The 17,704-nt window shown below is 56.4% G+C and overlaps 8 protein-coding genes across 8 annotated transcripts; 3 read left to right on the plus strand and 5 right to left on the minus strand.

Annotated features, from left to right (window-relative positions):
- Positions 1-1,692: 1,692 nt before the first annotated feature.
- Positions 1,693-2,645, minus strand: CC84DRAFT_1218609 (uncharacterized protein; the record flags this gene model as incomplete). The annotated part of the gene is made up of 2 exons (XM_018183017.1): positions 1,693-2,103; positions 2,157-2,645. The coding sequence occupies 2 exons, from the start codon at positions 2,643-2,645 to the stop codon at positions 1,693-1,695; spliced, it is 900 nt and encodes a 299-aa protein (XP_018035609.1).
- A 2,065-nt stretch (positions 2,646-4,710) lies between these two features.
- CC84DRAFT_1165554 (uncharacterized protein) lies at positions 4,711-5,650 on the minus strand. Its single transcript, XM_018178744.1, has 2 exons — positions 4,953-5,650; positions 4,711-4,872 (listed from the first exon to the last, which is right to left on the minus strand). Exon 1 carries the CDS (start codon positions 5,596-5,598, stop codon positions 5,050-5,052), a length of 549 nt encoding a protein of 182 aa, XP_018035610.1. The 5' UTR covers positions 5,599-5,650; the 3' UTR covers positions 4,711-4,872; positions 4,953-5,049.
- On the minus strand, positions 5,337-6,553 carry CC84DRAFT_833205 (uncharacterized protein). The gene is made up of 2 exons (XM_018187575.1): positions 5,736-6,553; positions 5,337-5,651 (listed from the first exon to the last, which is right to left on the minus strand). Exon 1 carries the CDS (start codon positions 6,399-6,401, stop codon positions 5,745-5,747), a length of 657 nt encoding a protein of 218 aa, XP_018035611.1. The 5' UTR covers positions 6,402-6,553; the 3' UTR covers positions 5,337-5,651; positions 5,736-5,744.
- A 152-nt stretch (positions 6,554-6,705) lies between these two features.
- CC84DRAFT_1218612 (uncharacterized protein) lies at positions 6,706-7,764 on the minus strand (the record flags this gene model as incomplete). Its single annotated transcript, XM_018183018.1, has 1 exon — positions 6,706-7,764. One exon carries the CDS (start codon positions 7,762-7,764, stop codon positions 6,706-6,708), a length of 1,059 nt encoding a protein of 352 aa, XP_018035612.1.
- A 306-nt stretch (positions 7,765-8,070) lies between these two features.
- On the plus strand, positions 8,071-10,765 carry CC84DRAFT_833211 (anthranilate synthase-like protein component I). The gene is made up of 10 exons (XM_018187576.1): positions 8,071-8,180; positions 8,244-8,392; positions 8,458-8,537; positions 8,594-9,390; positions 9,446-9,535; positions 9,604-9,697; positions 9,761-9,906; positions 9,970-10,029; positions 10,083-10,143; positions 10,207-10,765. The coding sequence occupies exons 1-10, from the start codon at positions 8,172-8,174 to the stop codon at positions 10,329-10,331; spliced, it is 1,611 nt and encodes a 536-aa protein (XP_018035613.1). The 5' UTR covers positions 8,071-8,171; the 3' UTR covers positions 10,332-10,765.
- Positions 10,766-11,198: 433 nt separating this feature from the next.
- CC84DRAFT_1093842 (uncharacterized protein) lies at positions 11,199-11,518 on the plus strand (the record flags this gene model as incomplete). Its single annotated transcript, XM_018174537.1, has 2 exons — positions 11,199-11,273; positions 11,327-11,518. 2 exons carry the CDS (start codon positions 11,199-11,201, stop codon positions 11,516-11,518), a joined length of 267 nt encoding a protein of 88 aa, XP_018035614.1.
- A 1,840-nt stretch (positions 11,519-13,358) lies between these two features.
- On the minus strand, positions 13,359-14,619 carry CC84DRAFT_1165558 (putative aflatoxin B1-aldehyde reductase GliO-like protein). The gene has a single exon (XM_018178745.1). It carries the CDS (start codon positions 14,519-14,521, stop codon positions 13,535-13,537), a length of 987 nt encoding a protein of 328 aa, XP_018035615.1. The 5' UTR covers positions 14,522-14,619; the 3' UTR covers positions 13,359-13,534.
- Positions 14,620-14,958: 339 nt separating this feature from the next.
- On the plus strand, positions 14,959-16,965 carry CC84DRAFT_1248069 (uncharacterized protein; the record flags this gene model as incomplete). The annotated part of the gene is made up of 1 exon (XM_018184246.1): positions 14,959-16,965. The coding sequence occupies one exon, from the start codon at positions 14,959-14,961 to the stop codon at positions 16,963-16,965; it is 2,007 nt and encodes a 668-aa protein (XP_018035616.1).
- Between the last annotated feature and the right edge of the window lie 739 nt (positions 16,966-17,704).

The raw sequence follows: 17,704 nt of genomic DNA on the forward strand, positions 1-17,704 counted from the left end.
CAGACTCCACAATCACCCAAACCGTTCTGCATAAGCATAGAACCTCGTTTCACTGTTCTCAAGTTAGGAAGCCTCGTTCAAGTCCAAGGTATATTGCATTGCGACAACAGCACTCCTGCTCTACTCTTACCCACAACATTTCTCGCGCCAACCCCTGGGGCTTTTGCAATACGCCCCTCAAACCAACACAAGTCCTGCAATACAACTGTAAGATGCATCAACCAGAAGCAAGCCCTTAACAACTAGGTTCCGTGAGAAAATAGTAAGTTCCAAGCCAGTTCTTAAGAATCACTCCTACAATGCACTCCTCCCACCCACTTCTTCACCGAGAATAGAGACTCTCCCGGCCTGTCAACACACACCATGTCACAAAACCATACTACACATCCGCCCCTTCCATTCCTGCCCAGCGCCCAGACTCGCAGCGTCCCACGCACCCACCGGACGGCAATCCGGCATCCTGCCAACGCTCCGCCGTCTCGTCGCGGGCCGGACGTCAGATCATCACCTGGGCGCGAGCACAGTAGTGGAACAGAAACGCCGGCTTGTTCCCGCGTAAGCTGGCATCCAAGATAGAGCGCAATGGGCACGTCTTCGGCATCTCATGACTCTTATTGTCTGCATAGGGAGTGGGACAATTGCCGGCTTGTTCCCGCGAGAACGTTGCATCCATGGCAGGGAAGCCGAGGCGGTAGAGCAGAGTAGGGGGAGGGAGCGAGACGCGCCACCAGCTGGTCGTCTCGTTCAGCCGCACTCTCTTGGGCGGAGGCTACGGCGCATAGAACATGATAGCATCGACGTGGACCAGCGCGCTCCTAACGAGTTGCCCCACCGCTTTCTGAATGCTTTTCCGCGCCGGCCACAAAGTCCAAGTAAATATTTACCTCCAATCTCAGTATCCCCGAGCCAAGCTGCACCTCCACATCGCACCCAGTCGTTCTACACGGTTGTGCCTCCTGTTCCCTCCATGCCCACCACCATCAACATCTGCTTGCCCGCTCGGCTCACCACGTCCATGCTCGCACCCTTTACTCGTCATGCCATACCACACATCTCCCGCCAAGACCCCAGCGGAAATTTCAGTGCTCCGCCAGCGTGCTCGGCGGGAGAACGGCCGAGCGCGTTACGTACTCTTCGGCAGACTTCGCCGAGCGACATGTGTAGTCTGTGTCAGTGTGGCTGGGCGAAGGTTGGCTGGTAGTGGGGCGGTGAGCGAGAGGTGTAGGCTGGCGTGGCATGTGACAAAGGGCGTGAATGTAGGTAGAGTCACTGGCTAGCATGTTGAACATCTTGGATGACGCTCACAGGCGATTCCAAGGAGTTTGAACTGGGTGTGCGTCGGGTCACTCAGTGAACGCAGCTGTGGAGTAATGGATCAAATTCGCATTGCATCACGCTGCAATGGGGGATATCACATAGAAGCCCTTCCGTCCTTCCCTTCCCAAAATCTCGTACAGCCCAAAGGCATACCCTGAAAACCATGTACTCAGAAACAAAGCTGCACAGCCAAACGACGTTGCCGCACCGAAGGTAAACCCAGCCCAGAGCCGTGCCAGACTCAACGCCACACCCAATGCCGCTGGAATAGTCGCTTTACGCGGGAGCCCAACCCAAACGCCGTCCAAAACATATCATAACAATCATGCAAGTGTGCGCAAACGCGCTTCATCTGTTCGCGTGCGGGGGATGTTGTCATCTCAGCGCCCGCGACAGCCACCGATCCCACCAGTTGCGCACCCCGAGGATACTCTCCTTCCCGTCATTATGTCCGTCCTGGCCGGCAGGATCACCCAAAATCGCGGAGAAGAACCAGAAGCAGGCAGCCGTCCAGGCGGCGATGGCGACGCCGACGGCCACGAAGGGGGAGAAGAGGTGGATGACGACGAGCATGGGCGCGCTGTACGAGTCGGCTGCGGAGAAGGAGTAGATGAGGTGGAGCTGCAGGTTGAGCGGCGGCGCGAGGAAGGTGGTGAGTTGCGTCGGGAGCGTGGAGCGTGTGGAGAAGAGGCGGAAGGGCTGGAGCAGGAGCGAAATCAGGAGGGCGACCATGGTCCAGAGCATGATCAGGAAGGAGAGGAGCGCGCAGGGGAGCGAGAGGTAGAGCTGGACAGTGTGTTAGCGGGGGATATGCGGGCGCACTGCGGGGACATGCATACCAGCAGCTGGACGGGCTTGTCCTCGGGGCCCTTCTCGTCGAAATCATCGGGGTCGTAGGCTATCGTCTGGCGGGTGGCATCTGGATTGGAGGCCGAGGCGCGGGTGGGCGAGCGCGAGCGGTAGGGCGAGCTGCCGGCCTTCTCGGGGTCGATGTAGGCGCGCGGGGGCTGCGCAACCCGTGCGATGGCATCGTGCGAATGCCTCGCGCTCTGCTGCGAGCGGTGCTTGCGGCCGGACGAGACGCTGCTCACGGGGCTTGGCGGTGACGCGGTCGCAACGTTGGGCGAGCGCGGATATGAGATGACGGAGTCGTGGGCGCGGCTGTTGCTGCTGCCCTTGCTGCCGCGCTCGACGCGCGGGGCATACTGCGTGCGGTGGTCGAAGACATCCTTCTCGTTGTACTGGTAGCCGATGTCGACGGGCGCCCTGGAGGCTGCGGGCGGGTGGTGGTGGGCGGCCGAGGGCGCCGGCGGAAGATGGGGTTCCATGGCCGGCTGCAATTGGCTACGCTTGCACGAGCGGCAACGACGACTACAGGGTCGTATGGGGGGCGCAGGACGACGAGAGACGGCTCATGATATAGGTCGGGCAGAGTCTTGCTCTCAGGAGAGGCAAGACAAGTGGTTACATACAGTCTGCGCTCTCAAGACCTTGGAGAAAGGTCTTGGGCTTGGCTCCAGTCTCCAAGATCCATAGCCAAGGGCTGGGCGCTTTGCTGGGCAGAATGGCCGATGTTTGCGGACACCAATCACGGCCCGGCGCTCTCGACCACGCTGGACGGGCACTGAGGGCGTGCTGAGGCAGTCAAGACGGAAGAGACGGCAGCAAAGCCGTCGTTGCGTTGGAGATGTGAACATGTCATCTCTGCTGTCCTCCGCCCACTTGGCAGCGCAGATGCTCGTTGCTCCGCTGCCCGTCTGCGCGTGGTGCAGCTTGCGTGCGCCCTTCTGAGGCCGCCAAGGACCGACAAAGCTGCTGCTGCGGTCGCGCCCAGACTCTCCGCCGGCACCGTGGGACAAACCGAGTGTTGACTAGCACACGCTGTGCTGCAATGGTACGACCGCAGTGCTCTTGCCGTCCCGTTTGCTGCGAGCTGTCACCGCCCAGGGCAAACGTTACGACTGCCCAAGCAACGAAGAAGCGCCGGACGCAGTGCAACATGCAACCTGAGGGATTGGGCTGGGCGCCGCACGTTGCTCCTTCTACTGGGAGCCGTGACCAGGTTCATCGTCGCTCGGCGGAGTGGCATCACGTGCGCTCCAAGGAACCCCAAGCGTGGCTGAAACGCTGTTGAGGCGAACTGGCGGACTCTACGTGCCGACACAACGGGGACATCATCAGACAGCTGCCAGTGGCTGGCATTCTCACGCTCGCCTCTTCTCCACTCCAGCCGTCGATCTCCTGTCGTTCACCTCGCGGGGTCGTGGGGACTCCGCCAACCCTCGCGCTGCGCTTGGCGGCAGTGGTGTCTTGGACCGCAGCTCGCAGCCTGGTGACTGTTCCGCTACGGGGGCTTGGTCGGTCCTTGGGCGCGAGCGACCGGGCCCGCGGGTATTGAACCGCCGCTGGGCGGCGTCGCCCATAATCGTGACGAAGCGGACCCATGGCGCTTGCATTGTGGTGATGATGTTGGGACCGCGCTGGTGGGGGCTGGGCCAGTGGGGGTGCTGGCTATGGTCATTCCAGCGCGAGTTTGTTCATTTGGTCTGGATTGGGCTTGGGGCCTGTTGGCGAAGATGGAAAGTGCAATCGCGAGTCGTGTCTTGTGAGCACGGCGAACGTCATGCTTCTTGGACATTAAACACTCGTTCCTCAGAAGTATTATTTCGCATCCGCCGAGGTCCGCTGATCGCACCTGTACTGTAGATCTATGCAGATACGCCAAGTAACGACTCCTAACGCCAACAGCGTTGCACCGAAGGTATGCACACGCCGGATATTCCGGCTCGGGGTGAGATGGAGCGTCTAGACACTCCGCCAAAACGCCATGCCTGCGTGACGGTCATCGCTGCGTAACTTCGTATTCCACATGGCCACTCCAGCAACTACATCCATAGCTTCCTACATCCCCTTGTCATCCTATCGCGGCTCAGCTACCTGTGCCCTACCGCACTCATCTCATCCAGCGGCTCCTCAGCCGGGAGATAAGTTGGTGCTGTGGCCTCGTCCTTCAAGCCTACTTTCTCTGCATTCTTTCTAATCTCATCGATTGTAGATGTCGCGATGGGCATTTCCAGCTTACGCTGTGCGTCTGCAATCAGCACGGCGAGCTGCCTGCCAATGTCGCAAATGGCATGCGCATTGCCCGGGGGTTCTGTTGGCGCGGTATCGGGGATGTGGGCGTAGCTGTTGCGGAGGAGGCGGTAGCTGATGGCCGGGATGCTAGTCAGCATGTCGAAGACCTGTAGGTTGTAAGTCTGCTATCAACATCTCGTCTGGGGCAGGGAGGACTCACATCGTTGACCGGCCACTTGACGTGGGCACTCTGCTGAATGGGCGGCCAGAACTCATGGACCTTGAGATACCGAATGAGTTCGCCGTGGTTGCAGTGCGTGCACATCGCGCGCTCCGCCTCGATCAACGCTTCTGTTTCCTCGCCTGGCGACTGTGACAGCGTGGCGCGGCAGGTGTTGCCGTTCTCGAGACGATCGATCTGCTTGTAGACAATATCGAGAACAGTGGAGAGCGCCTTTATGCGTTTCCGTCGGATCTCGACTGTGTGATTGTTAGTAAATCACCACCTTGCAACAATGCCACAGTACCAGAATCGATATGCAATGGTAGGGGGATCTTACCGAGCGCACCATCCGGGACCAACCCTTCCAGCTTCTCCGCTCTCCCCGGCGGAAACAACATTCTACCCCCTTCCGTCCGACAACCCAACACCAGATGCTACGCCAGCGTAATATAATGGCGCTCGAGCCCGAACTGGTGCGCAATAAACAGCCACTCCTCCCTCCCGGGACTCAGCAGCTTGTCCTGATGCGGAACAATCCACCGCCTTACGAACGGCGACACCTGCGCGTTCATGTCGTACTTCTCGCAGATTCGTGTCATGGCCAGGAGTTGCTGGAAGGAAACTTCTTTGGGAACTTTGCCCACGTGCCACGAGTGGGATAGGTACATTAGCACGAGCATCATGTCTGCGTCGTCGTCGGGGAGGTGGGATGTGCGCCGCACGGAGAGAAGGCGTTCGCGATTAGAGTCCTTTATGACCTCTTGCCACGGCTGGCCGAAGTGCTCGATTGTCTCGGCTTGCACGAGAATGGAGCGTTGACGGTCGGAGCTGCCAACGACGAGGACAAGGTTGCCCTTAAAATGGATAATGTTTTCGGGAGCAGGATCAAGGATGGCGTCGGGGATGTCTTCTACCTCGATTACGGAGGAGCGTGTCATGGTGGCAGTGTCGTTGTCGTTGTCTGTCCCGTTGACTACGGCCATCGTTGTTGATGGGGTGCCGGGTGAGGGGGGAGTCGGCCGGTGTGGTGAAATTTCTGATCAATGTTAGATGACTGTTCTTTGAAATTGTTGCAGCGGGACGATGAGAATGGGTTGTAGATATGAAACGGAACGTTCACCCTCCAAAATCAAATGCCAACGTCGCTCACCCTAAAGTCAACAATCCGCGTCACAATACGTAGCGTGCGACTACAATTCATGACTGCGAAGAAGGTTGGGAACTCCATAAAAAAAACCAACCCACCTTCCACTTCCCGCACCTCCCATTCATCCTGCCTAATCTCCCTCGCCTTTACCTCATCTCTACTGGAACCTCGCGGAGGCCCATAAGCATTATACGACTGCATGGGCGTCTGTGTTCGTGGATGCATAGGCGACTGCACGCGCGAGGGGGCTGACTGAGTGTGTGTCGGAGCCCGCGCCTGCTGGTGGTATGCCTGCGCCTGCTCCTGCGCTTCTAGCGCCTCTTGCGCTTGCCTTGCGTGGATCTCCTCCATGATTTGGTTCGTATAGGGCGAGGTATGATGTGCTCCAGGGGGCGGGCTCACATGTTCTCTGGCCGCAATAGGACAGTGTGCGAAAACTTCGGCGTGCTCTGGCATGCTGGGCGATGTGAGTGTAACAGAAGGTAGAGTGTATGTAACAAGGCACGATCGTGCGAGCCTGATGGTCGCGCAAGTGGAAGGGCACGAAAAGCTGTGTGTACTTGTGTATGAATATCGGGGCGCGGGGTGAATAGGCGCGTTGAGTGGTACTTTCCAGCCGTCGCCCAACAGTACGCGCATTCGGGTGCGGTTCGTCCACAACGCAGCAGTTGCACTAGGTTGGACCAGCTGTCAGAAGAACAAGTGTCATATAACTTGATTCAGTTACCTAACCAAGCGCCGTATGTCATCCAGTCCCAGGGTATCCAGCGTCCGCCCAATGCTACTCGTGAATCGTGTCGTCGTGTGCGCAAATCAGATAACAAAAACGTCAATGATGCCTACGATTAGGCGATAAAAAGGCCGCCAACTGTGCCCATCCATATCATCCAACCTGTTGCGCCGGGTTTGAAAAACGATCTTGGAGAATCGGCTTCTCCGTCAATTACCACTCGTGGAATAGCTCTCCCACCTTGTCTAACGCTTCGCCTACCGCGGACCAGAAGCTGTTCCTTGGAAGAGGAGGTTTTCTGACATTTTCTGGGTTCTGCATAAGCTCATCATCCTCATGTTTCACCAGAGCGGTTCTGTTCGTCTGGAAGGTCTTGTTCCTGAGATCTCTCCGCAGATCTCCAATGATGTCGAGCTGAATGGAGTTCAGCTGTTTCACTTCATCCATCCGCGTGGTTAAGTCTCGCACGTGACACTTCACGCTCTCAATGTACTTGCCAACTTCTAAGATGTAGGACTGGCCTAAAGCAAGATCGTCTGCATTCACATGATCGTTGGCAGGCTCTTGGGGTATGATACCGAGACCTGTAGCCTCAGAAGGTTCTTCGGGTTCGGAGAACAAATGATCGTCCGTCTGCTTCGACTGGGAATCGGGCGCAGTAAGGAAACCCGCCATCTCCTCGAATTTGGACACCAAGTACTCCATCTGCTCGTCGGTGGGCTCCCGACTCATAATCAGGCTTTCGAGATTCGAGGCGCATGATAGGAGCGCATCTTGCATGGGAGAATGGCAGGAGTCCTTTGTATCCCATGGCATCGAAGGAAGTGGTGAGAGCGACCGGATCTCATGCGACTTTGTCGTGCGTATCGACTCGGGTGTGTAGGGATATTGCGGGATGTCCTTGCTCGGCAGAAGGCCAGAGCTCCATGGGGTTCTGATGGGTGTGATGGGATCCGCCATGAATGGATGTGGGTTCTGCGCAGGCATGTTCTCAACGCCATACTCATGTGTTGGGGTTTGCGCATCGGCTCTGGACGAGTATCCGGTTGCGCTTAGCTCGGGAGACTCCAACATAACGGGCTTGGTCGCGCGAATCTGCAGCTTACGAGGTCGTTTTGGTTGGACGATTTCCGCATGCGGACGAGTTAGTCGTTGAGAGTCGTCATTCTGGTCGAGAGGCGGTGTGGAGTCGGACGCATGTTCGTCTGGGAAGACGTCCTCTGGCGGAGTCCATGGGCGGCCAGGCAACGCTGTGGAGGATGTGGAGCGCATAGCGCTGCTCGACTCGTCGGCAGGCCACATAGATGAGCGGAAGCGCGAGGATGTCCAAAATCCAGAATGCGCTCTACAACGGCATCGTGAAGTTAAAGGTAAGAGAGCAGGGGAGGGAGACCGGGACGGGGAGCGGGCGCAATATGCGCAGCTTGCGCCCGCCTAGCCGGCTCCGTCAGCGTGCAGTGGTAGGGTGGTGGCTGGTGCTGGGGGGCGTCGGTGAAGTGGCCCTTGGATTGTGAGCCAATTGCGGGGCACGCCCCTCCGATTGGCCCCGCAGTGACTCTGAGCTTCAATGTTTTCTGGCTTCACCTCGATGCCACCACAATAACTGCGGCGCATATTGCGATTCAACATAGTCAGCCAGATTGCTGCACGATCTGTTCACAGACAGGCGACATCCAATCATGGCCCAGGTGCGCCAGTTCCGCCGCCACTGGCGGTTTGGACAGACACGAGACTGACGCATGACCTGCTAGTTCGCCGTACAGCCGTCGCTCGACACGGTGCGCGAGGTCCTCGCTGCTGCCATTGAGTCGCCCAACCCGCCCAACCTCGTTCCCGTCTTCTCCTCCATATCCGCCGAGTTCCTGACGCCGGGTCTCATATATCTCAAGATCGCTGAGCAGTGAGTCTGACTCACCCTAAGGGCGCATGCCGGACGAATCGAGCAGCGGTGCTGATATCAACTAGGGCAAAATCGAAGCTGTCATTTCTGTTCGAAAGTGCCGCTACAACTGAGACGATTGGGCGATACAGTTTCGTTGGTGCAGGTGCGAGTCCAGCCTGTGGACGACGGGACGGATGCAGTAGGCTGACCACCCAATAGACCCGCGCAAGATCCTCAAGACAGGCAAAGGCCATGGCCCCGAAACCGATCCGCTGCCTCTGCTCGAGAAGGAGCTCGCGAAGAGCAGAGTGGCAACCGTGCCTTCGATACAATTACCTCCGATGACTGGCGGCGCAGTGGGTTACGTTGGATATGACTGCGTGCAATACTTCGAGCCGAAAACGAAGCGAGATGACATGAAAGATGTGCTGGGCGTACCCGAGAGTCTCTTCATGCTGTTCGATACCGTGGTAGCTCTGGACCACTTTTCGCAGGTTGTCAAGGTCATCACCTATGTCAAGGTGCCCGGAAGTCTCGACGACCTCGAGAAGGCGTACAACGAAGCCAAGGAGACTTTGAAAAAATACACAGCGCTGTTGAAAAAGAGGGACAGAATTCCGGAACCGGAGCAGCAGCCGATTCGAAAGGGCCAGGAATACAAATCCAACATCGGGCAGGACGGTTACGAAGGCCATGTTAAGAGACTGAAAGAGCACATAAGCGTGGGCGACATAATCCAGGCCGTCCCGTCGCAACGATTCGCGCGACCGACCTCTCTACATCCGTTCAACATCTACCGGCATCTGCGCAACGTGAACCCGTCACCATATCTCTTCTACGTCGACTGCGAGGACTTCCAGATTGTGGGCGCAAGCCCGGAATTGCTGGTCAAGGAGGAGCAGGGCCGAATCATCACGCACCCCATCGCGGGCACCGTCAAGCGAGGCAAGACGCTACAAGAGGATGCCGCTCTGGCAGAGGAGCTGTCCAACTCCATCAAGGACCGGGCCGAGCATGTACGTTTCGGCTGCATGCCCATAGCAGAAGTCACAGCTGATTCCGACTTGACAGGTTATGTTGGTCGACCTAGCCAGAAATGACGTAAATCGCGTCTGCGACCCGCTCACCACACGTGTCGACAAGCTGATGGTCGTTCAAAAGGTACGTGCTTGGCAACGTGCCCGATGCGTTGTTGTAGGTATCCGGCCAAGGTGCTAATTGGGCGTTAGTTTTCCCATGTGCAGCACTTGGTATCCGAGGTGTCAGGGGTGCTGCGACCTGGCAAGACGCGCTTTGACGCGTTCCGGTCCATCTTCCCCGCCGGTACGTCATTTGCATAACTGGACAACATTGCAGAAGATTGGCTGATGTGAAATCATCGACTAGGCACGGTGAGCGGGGCACCAAAAGTTCGCGCAATGGAGCTGATCGCCGAGCTCGAGCGGGAAAAGCGCGGTGTGTACGCCGGGGCCGTGGGTTACTTCGGCTACAGCAGCGTGGACGGCGAGCGCGAGATTGAGGGTGCCATGGACGTGAGTCGAGAACCAGTCGCGTGGTTGAGTGAAGCTGAGATTTGAGTGCTGACGGATCGGCAGACATGCATTGCGCTGCGAACAATGCTGGTCAAAGACGGTATCGCTTATCTCCAAGCCGGGGTAAGTTCCTGGAAAAGTTGGTTTGCGGGAGATGCGCTGACCAGCCACACCAGGGCGGAATTGTCTTCGACTCGGATCCTTACGATGAGTGGATGGAGACGATCAACAAACTAGGTGCGCATGCCCGCAAACTTGTTTGTTTTGGCGCGGCGGCTGTTTACTGACTTGCAACGGCAGGCGCGAACATGCAATGCATCACCACGGCGGAGCAGAAGCACCTGGACGAACAGGCAGAGGCGGAGGACGCAGCGACGGCGCAATCGGCACCAGGCACGGATGCGCACATCTCCCTTGCAGCGTAGCGGCCGCGGTGGACCATGGGCTGCGCCGTGACCCATGACACTAGGGCAGCGTGGTGGCAGCGATGGGGAGGCTGGCAAACAACGCCGCGATCGAGTGAATGTGGGACACAGTGCACGGCGCTAGAATCCCATTTCCCAAGCATGAGCGGCGGGCGAATCATCGCACACTCAGCCTCGCCGAGTGCAAAGGCAGGCGCAAATGGGCGACGAGGTTGGACTGCAGACTTAGAGAACTAGACGTCACACGTCGCGTAGAAGCGCGGCACAAGCTTTGGCTAGCACAGCAGCTCACACCATGCATAACTGCGTGCCACGAGGCGACGACGTGCTGTGTACTGTGTACGATCACAGAGCGGCTCTGAGCAGAGGCGCAGTGGTCGGGATGGCGACGGCGGCGCAGTGCCAGGGCCCTGAGACGTGACGCTCCGCTCGGTACGACGACATCATCGGGAGAGCGAGGCTGGGGTCCAGGTTCTCGAACGCTCACGGCGACGCGGGGCCTCCAATCTGATTGGGCAATGCGGTCGACGCCCGTGCCGGCGGTGCCTGGCCGACAGTTTTGTGGAGCTTGTCGTCCCTACCGCAAGCGTCGTTTACTAGACTTGACTTCATTACCCACGAAACTTGGAAACAGCACGACGCACCAGCCACTTCCTGTTTCCCTGCCTTCACATGTGCGAATAAATATCCCCGCGCCTGGCTCCTGTCTGTCTCCTCACATCTCCCAGCATTCCTCATTAACGACAACAACACTCCGCTAGCAGTCTCTCGGCACGAAGCTTTCCTTCGCCCCTAGTATCCTATCCCCTACTAGCCCAGCATCTTCTCCTGCCACCCTCCCTGCACCCTCCACAAGCCTTCTACACGATGAAGTCCTTCGCCATCCTTGCTGTCGTTGGCGTTGCCCTCGCCCAGGATGCGGGCAGCCTCCCCCAATGCGGTGTAAGTCCTGACTCGCGTCTCAAGGAATGTTCGGCGCATGCTGACTGCTCCAGCAAACCTGTGTCAACAACATGATCGCCATTGCTCAGTCGTCGTTTGGCTGCTCCTCGGGAGACGTCGCCTGCTACTGCTCCAACCAGGACTTTGGCTACGGTGTGCGCGACTGCGCCAGAGAGGCATGCGGCAGTGACGCCGTTGCCGCTCAGGTCATCTCGTACGGAGCCACCTACTGCGCCGGTGAGTGACGCCCCATTGCGTCTCACTTTCTCTTACTGATCTGTCTTCAGGTGTCTTGGCTTCTGCAAGTGGTTCGGCAGCTTCCTCGGTCGCTACGGGCGCCCTTGGTATCTTGTCTTCCGCTGCTGCGTCTGCTAGTGGTGCCGTCAGTAGTGCTGCAGCATCCGTCACCGACTCTGCTGGCAGCGACCTGAGCTCTGCCACCAGTGCCGCCGGAAGCGCTGCCTCCAGCGCCGCAAGCACCCTCGCCACCCTGACCAGCTCCATCGCGTCCGAGGCATCCAGCGCCGTCTCCTCTGTTGAGGCCAGCGCCTCCTCCGCTGCTTCGTCTCTGGCTTCCGAGATCTCTTCCGCCGTGTAAGTCTATCCATCCTCGTACCTGAACGTCTCCTGACTCTGTAGTAGTGGCTCTGCTGCCTCCTCTGCTGCCTCGGAAGCTTCCTCCGCTGCCTCCAGCGGCGCCAGCGCTGCCGAGAGCGCCACCAACTCAGCCGGCAATGCTGCCGGTTCCGCTGCCTCTTCTGCAACCGCGGCCCCTGGTGCTGCTGCCAAGGCTACTGGTCTCCCCCTGGCCGGTGTTGCTGGCCTCGCTGCCTGGTTGTTGCTATAAGCGCATCAAGGCGAACACCAAAGCTCCTGCCGGCGGTAATGACGATAATGTTTGAGAGGGGAGGATGACGACGCAGGGCTTTGGCAGTGTTGGCTATGGTTGCGCTGGGTTTCGGATTTCAACGCTCCTCGTGTATCCGCGTCCCGCCGCTACGACTTTCCTTTCTCTGTTTACACTTTGACGTACTACGGTGGAATAACGATAATGACACGCCATGTGTGGCGACGGCATGGTTCTTGTATGCGCGTTTCAGCGCGATGATACGATAGATATACCCTGGGGCGGGCAAGAAAGACGTCTGGGTTGTAGTGAATACAGTAATATCTTCGCCTGATTCTTTAGCGTGGTGTTTTCCCATTGCCCGGTCATGCTATTTACAAGTAGGTCTTACCATCAAGACATGTAATCGTCCTCTTTTCACCTTGATAATTTTCCGCTGAGCCCTCCTCCATCCCCTTGCAGACGTTTCCGCTGTCGTACACTATTGAAGCACGCGCTGAGCCTCTAGGCACTGTTTCATGTTCCCATGCGCAACGTGGGAGCTGCATGCACGCTAGAAGCGTGGTAACCAGTACCTGTAGTGCGAGTGTGACACTACAGCTCGGCAAATGCACGCCTTGGATTTCGGGGCCAAGAGCCGACTATGCAAGGTGGCTGCATGCGGGGAAGGCAGAGGGTGCGGAGAAGGCTGCGTAGGAGGCATGGATCGCTTGACCTGTGTCTTTGAGCATTGAAGCATGCCGGAAGAAGGGCAGACGTGATGATGTTGCGCGGTGGTTGGAGACGATGTGGATGAAAAGAACCGGGCAAGCTGAGTCCCACATGGACGATACCGCGGAGCCGGTGCGTGCGTGCTCGTCTGGAAGAACGGTCCCGGGTTTGCGCATAGCTTTGGTGGTGTGCGGCCGCGGGGTGGATTTGGAGGTTCTGGTCGTTGCAGCGTGCGCGCGTCTTCTCGGGTTGTTTGCGGTGTGGTTCCAGTTGAGACCCGTGCTCGTGCCCTTCTGCCCGACGGTGGTGGGAATTGATGTCCTCCTGCTGCGATGTAGTGGCTGCTTGTTCCGGGTATACTGCCTGGCGTTGGCTCGTTTGGCTGCACTTGCCGTTATCAGCCTGGACAGGGACTTTGGTACATGCGTGTTGGAGAATGCTCTTCGTTGCTGAGTGATGTGATGACGAAGTTGACCTCAGGACGTGTATAAACGTGTAGATGCCGTTATGTTCTGCGTGGCTTTTTTGTGTGATTGGTGTTGACATGAAACTTACAGCTTTCAATCTCCCATGCGGACTTCCACCGGCCAACAGTGATTTGCTAAGACAGCTGATCACCATGCTAGACACAATTTCTCATCGAACGAACAAGCTTTGCATTTGCTTCGGTGAGGCCCGCCTTGGCTTACAGCCGCAATCCAAGCTACCGCCAGTACGTAACCGCATCGCCTCTGGTCCGCTCCCATGCCTTATCCAACACATCGACCAGAGGTTGTGGCAGCGGTCCTTTCTCGAAAGCCTCGACATTCTGCTCCAGCTGCTCATACGAGCTGATACCAATGATAACCCCGTCATTCCCGCCCTCACTGCGCATCTTAAGCTTGCTATGATGCACACACCACCTCAGCGCCACCTCGATCAGCGGCACCCCATGCTCCTTCGCGACCGGCTCCACGAGCGCCAGCGCGTCTATCACCGACTCCTTGAAGTACCTCTCCCGGTACATCTTCCCGTAGTTCACCTTGTCGGAGAAGCGCCCCTCGGCCGGCGCATCCAACGTCGAGTACTTCCCCGAGAACAGCCCGCCTACGAGCGGGTTGTAGATGACCAGATCAATGTTGAACTTGCGCAGGCAGGGCAGCAGCTCGGCTTCCAGCGCGCGCGTGATGGCGTTGTACATGCCCTGGTAGATGGCGGGCTTGACGAAGCCGCGGCGCTCGCAGATGCCGACGATCTCGGCGACTTCCCAGGCGGCGTAGTTGCTCAGGCCGAGCTTCTTGAAGCGGCCTTCCTGGTACAGCTGGTTGACGCACTCAAGGGTTGTCTCGAAGGGCGTGGCGCGGTCCGGGGCGTGCAGGTACAGTATGTCTGTGGAGTCGACGCCGAGCTTCTCCAGGCTGGCAAGCCATTTCGAACGGAGCTTTTCGGGTTCATGGTCGCCGGGCTGCACGGGGTATACTTTTGACGCAATTTCGAAGCCGCGCGAGCGGAAATCGGCGTCGCGTGTGAAGGCCTCTTGTTTGCCGCCGACGTAGGAGCCTGCGGTGTCGAGCTCGTGGTAGCCCTTTTTAGAGAGGTAATCGAGACATTGCTTGTAGGTGTCGAGAGAGGTTATGCGGGCGCCGAGTTCGGTGTCTGGTCCAATGGTCATGAGACCGAGGATGAGGCGGTTAGTCTTTGGGCTTGCCATGGTGTGGTGAATGACGGTTCCAAGCTGCTGTTAAAATAGACGGGAGGTAGGTTGGAGAAATGTCGTGATAGCCTGGAAAGGATAATCGTCATGAGGGGTGACGCCGATAACGTCCAGAAGGGACAACACTGGCTAGCGTGATGCGGAGTACGTGTGGAGACGAGCGGGAAGAAGTCCGCAGATCGCCGCAGCGTTGACAGGACGCTGCAGCGAATGAATACCATAGCGGCGTGATACGCTGTAATTACTCTGTCTCAGTAGCAGCCATGGTATGACTAGATCGCATTCGTAGACGAGGGTAGTGCCCGCTGCCATTTTGTACAAAACAAGCTAGCGTGGAATCCCCCTTTACAGCATCCTCAGTACGAACATATCCCCGCGAACTGTTCGTCATGCGGAAAACCTAATCTTTACGGTTAAGCTTTTCGAATCTCAATATGTTGTTTCGGTACACGACACGATCAAGGCCGGCATGCCTTGCCTACCGACAATTCTCATCTTCCTACCCATACCGCGTACTTGCACGATTGAGAGGACACCAGTACGCGAATGTGGGCACAGGGACCTGTCACGAAAAGAACTACAGTTCCAAAGCCATTGTAGATGGAATCGTTTCCAAAGCAAAGCCTTTCCAGTTACCTAGGCACCTCGACGAGAAACATTACGGCTGGCTTGATGATCGCCGTTTTCGACACGGTATAAGCGATTACCAAGCGGAGCGTCTGACGGTGCGCGAGATAGCAATGCTCGCACTCATGAACTCGATTACCGATAAACCAATGTGGCATGTCAAGATCTTCGATGAGACTATTGTGCACAAATGGCATGAGGAAGTCCAAGCAATGCCAGACGGCATGATCAGTGACAAAACATTCGACTGGTGCATCAACGAGCTGCGCGATAAATCGAAAGACTTCGAACAGCAAATGTTCGTACCGACATTGGACGCCCAAACCAGATGCGTCAAGAGCGATATCCTCATATCTGAGAGCCTTGCGGTCGACCTAAGACAAGCAGTGGAGCCTTTGCTGGCGGTAGGCGATGATCAGAAAGACTGGCATCCAAACTCTGAATCAAAAGTCCTCAACTTAGTCCATCCTTCCCTGTATCCCCTGGTATCGGGTCGATCAAGGTCTACGACAGCCGGAAAGGTGGGCAGGGAAACCTGTTTTGAGTTCTTGGGGGAAGGTTCAATCGTCGAAAAAGGCGGAGAAATCCCGAGAGGTTATAGATGGTCCCGCTCCCAAGATCTTAGCCAATTGTGTTCAACATGCTTCCAGTGGCTTCCTTCTGAGGTTCGATTTGTTAGTGACAAAGGCACTGATGTGAATATCACCTCGTATATCAACAACTTGCATCCGATAGAGTATAGGAAGCTTTATGAGATCATTGAGCGAATAATCGCGAAGTCCGTTCCATTGTGGAATAGTGTTTTGGTCAAGGGGTTCAACCGAAGTTCTTGTCTTCGCATCAAAACTATGGAGGGAGTAACCGAACCACGAGAAGCACCCTTTTTGGATGAGATTAACGAAGACGAGGGCCGAATTCCCTTGCTGGCCCCACAGATCAAAGAATACCTTGCCCAGCCCGATAGCCCCCAGCTCATGGCACACTGGAGAAAGCACAGAATACCCTTGGACCAGCGCAGGGTGATTCCGGAGGACCTAAACGAGATGATAGACTGGGACCTTCTGGATGCTATTGAAGAAGTGTTTCAGCGAACGCGTACGGTCATTCATCCCGAGCCGGGCGACTTTAAGAATTATGAAACGTGGAAATCTAGCCAGACAAAACAATGCATTGAAGACGAGTTTCGAGAACACGGCCTCCAAGTCATCGTCAAGCTTTCCTCGATTGAGCTCACGCCCGAGAAGCCAGATTATGCGGGAGGCAGCTGGCATCTCGAAGGCATGCTCAACGAGAGCATTGTGGCCACCTCGATTTACTACTATGACGTCGACAACGTTACGGAGTCGCGCATCACATTCAGCCAAGAAGCTTCCCTCGATGAGGCGAATTTGGTGTACGAGCAATCTGACCATGTTCCGCTATCCATCACATTTGGCACAGAAGCCATGCATGAAGAGCTGGCTGCCCAGGAGATTGGAAGCATCGCCACCCGTCATGGCCGCATCATTGCGTTCCCGAATACCATGCAACACAAGGTTGAGCCGTTTAGTCTTGCAGATAAGACAAAACCAGGCCATCGGAGGTACTTGGTTCTTTGGCTTGTGGACCCACACATGCGGATTGTGTCCACGGCGGATGTACCACCGCAGCAGATGTCATGGGCGGAAGGTGCACATGCTGACGAGGTTACTAAGAGAGGTCTCATGACATTGGATGAAGCCAAAACATATCGACTGGAGTTGATGAAGGAGAGGACGAAGTGCAATCATGCCGTCGAGAGTAATTTCGATACGTACAATTTGTGCGAGCATTGAAAACTTATTGCATGTTCAGGTTGTATATGGCTGAAACATAAGCTCGTTACATTGAGGACACATGTCTCAGTCTAGCTTGAGTGTTACTTACAAGTATGTACCTACAGTCTCTGCAAGCTGACGCTCGTAAGATCCTGCGGCTGTGTAACGTTGATTTATAGTGTGGCTGAGCGGGCGCGGGGTCAGTCCTTTGCTTCATTGCAGCCTGTCCCACTTGTCGGCTCATGCATCGCTCAACATTCAGGCGTGTATCGAATACGTTCACTGGTTGTCGAATGCTACTCACTTATCAGGCGACTTATAGGCTTTGAAGAAGAGTTGTAATGCACTCTTAGGAAGTCTCGACGAAATGGAGCGTACTTCAGACACCGATAATGCTGCACTAATCGAATCCTCAGAAAACCGCCCGCGTGCTTCAGCAGAAGTGGTCAACACCATCGACGGTGAACTCCTCGAGAATGCTGCATAAGCCTCCACTTGGAGCTCCGCAAAATATTCGTCAGACTATTTCAAACTGAGAATCCCGAACTTCTCAAGAGCCATGGAGGATGTTTACCAACTTAGACTTGAACACGAACACGGTTCGCCTGAACCCAAAAAAAATACCAAAGGCGAGCTTACAAGATCTTCTGCGGCCGAGACTCAAAGCACTGATGGATACGGGAGATATTAAAAACAAATCCAGGATGCAGTTGTTGGGAGGGAACTGGCATCTGAATGAACGCTGGACCTGCTTCAT

Source organism: Paraphaeosphaeria sporulosa, assembly GCF_001642045.1.
Source record: "Paraphaeosphaeria sporulosa strain AP3s5-JAC2a unplaced genomic scaffold CC84scaffold_6, whole genome shotgun sequence".
Taxonomy (NCBI): domain Eukaryota; kingdom Fungi; phylum Ascomycota; class Dothideomycetes; order Pleosporales; family Didymosphaeriaceae; genus Paraphaeosphaeria; species Paraphaeosphaeria sporulosa.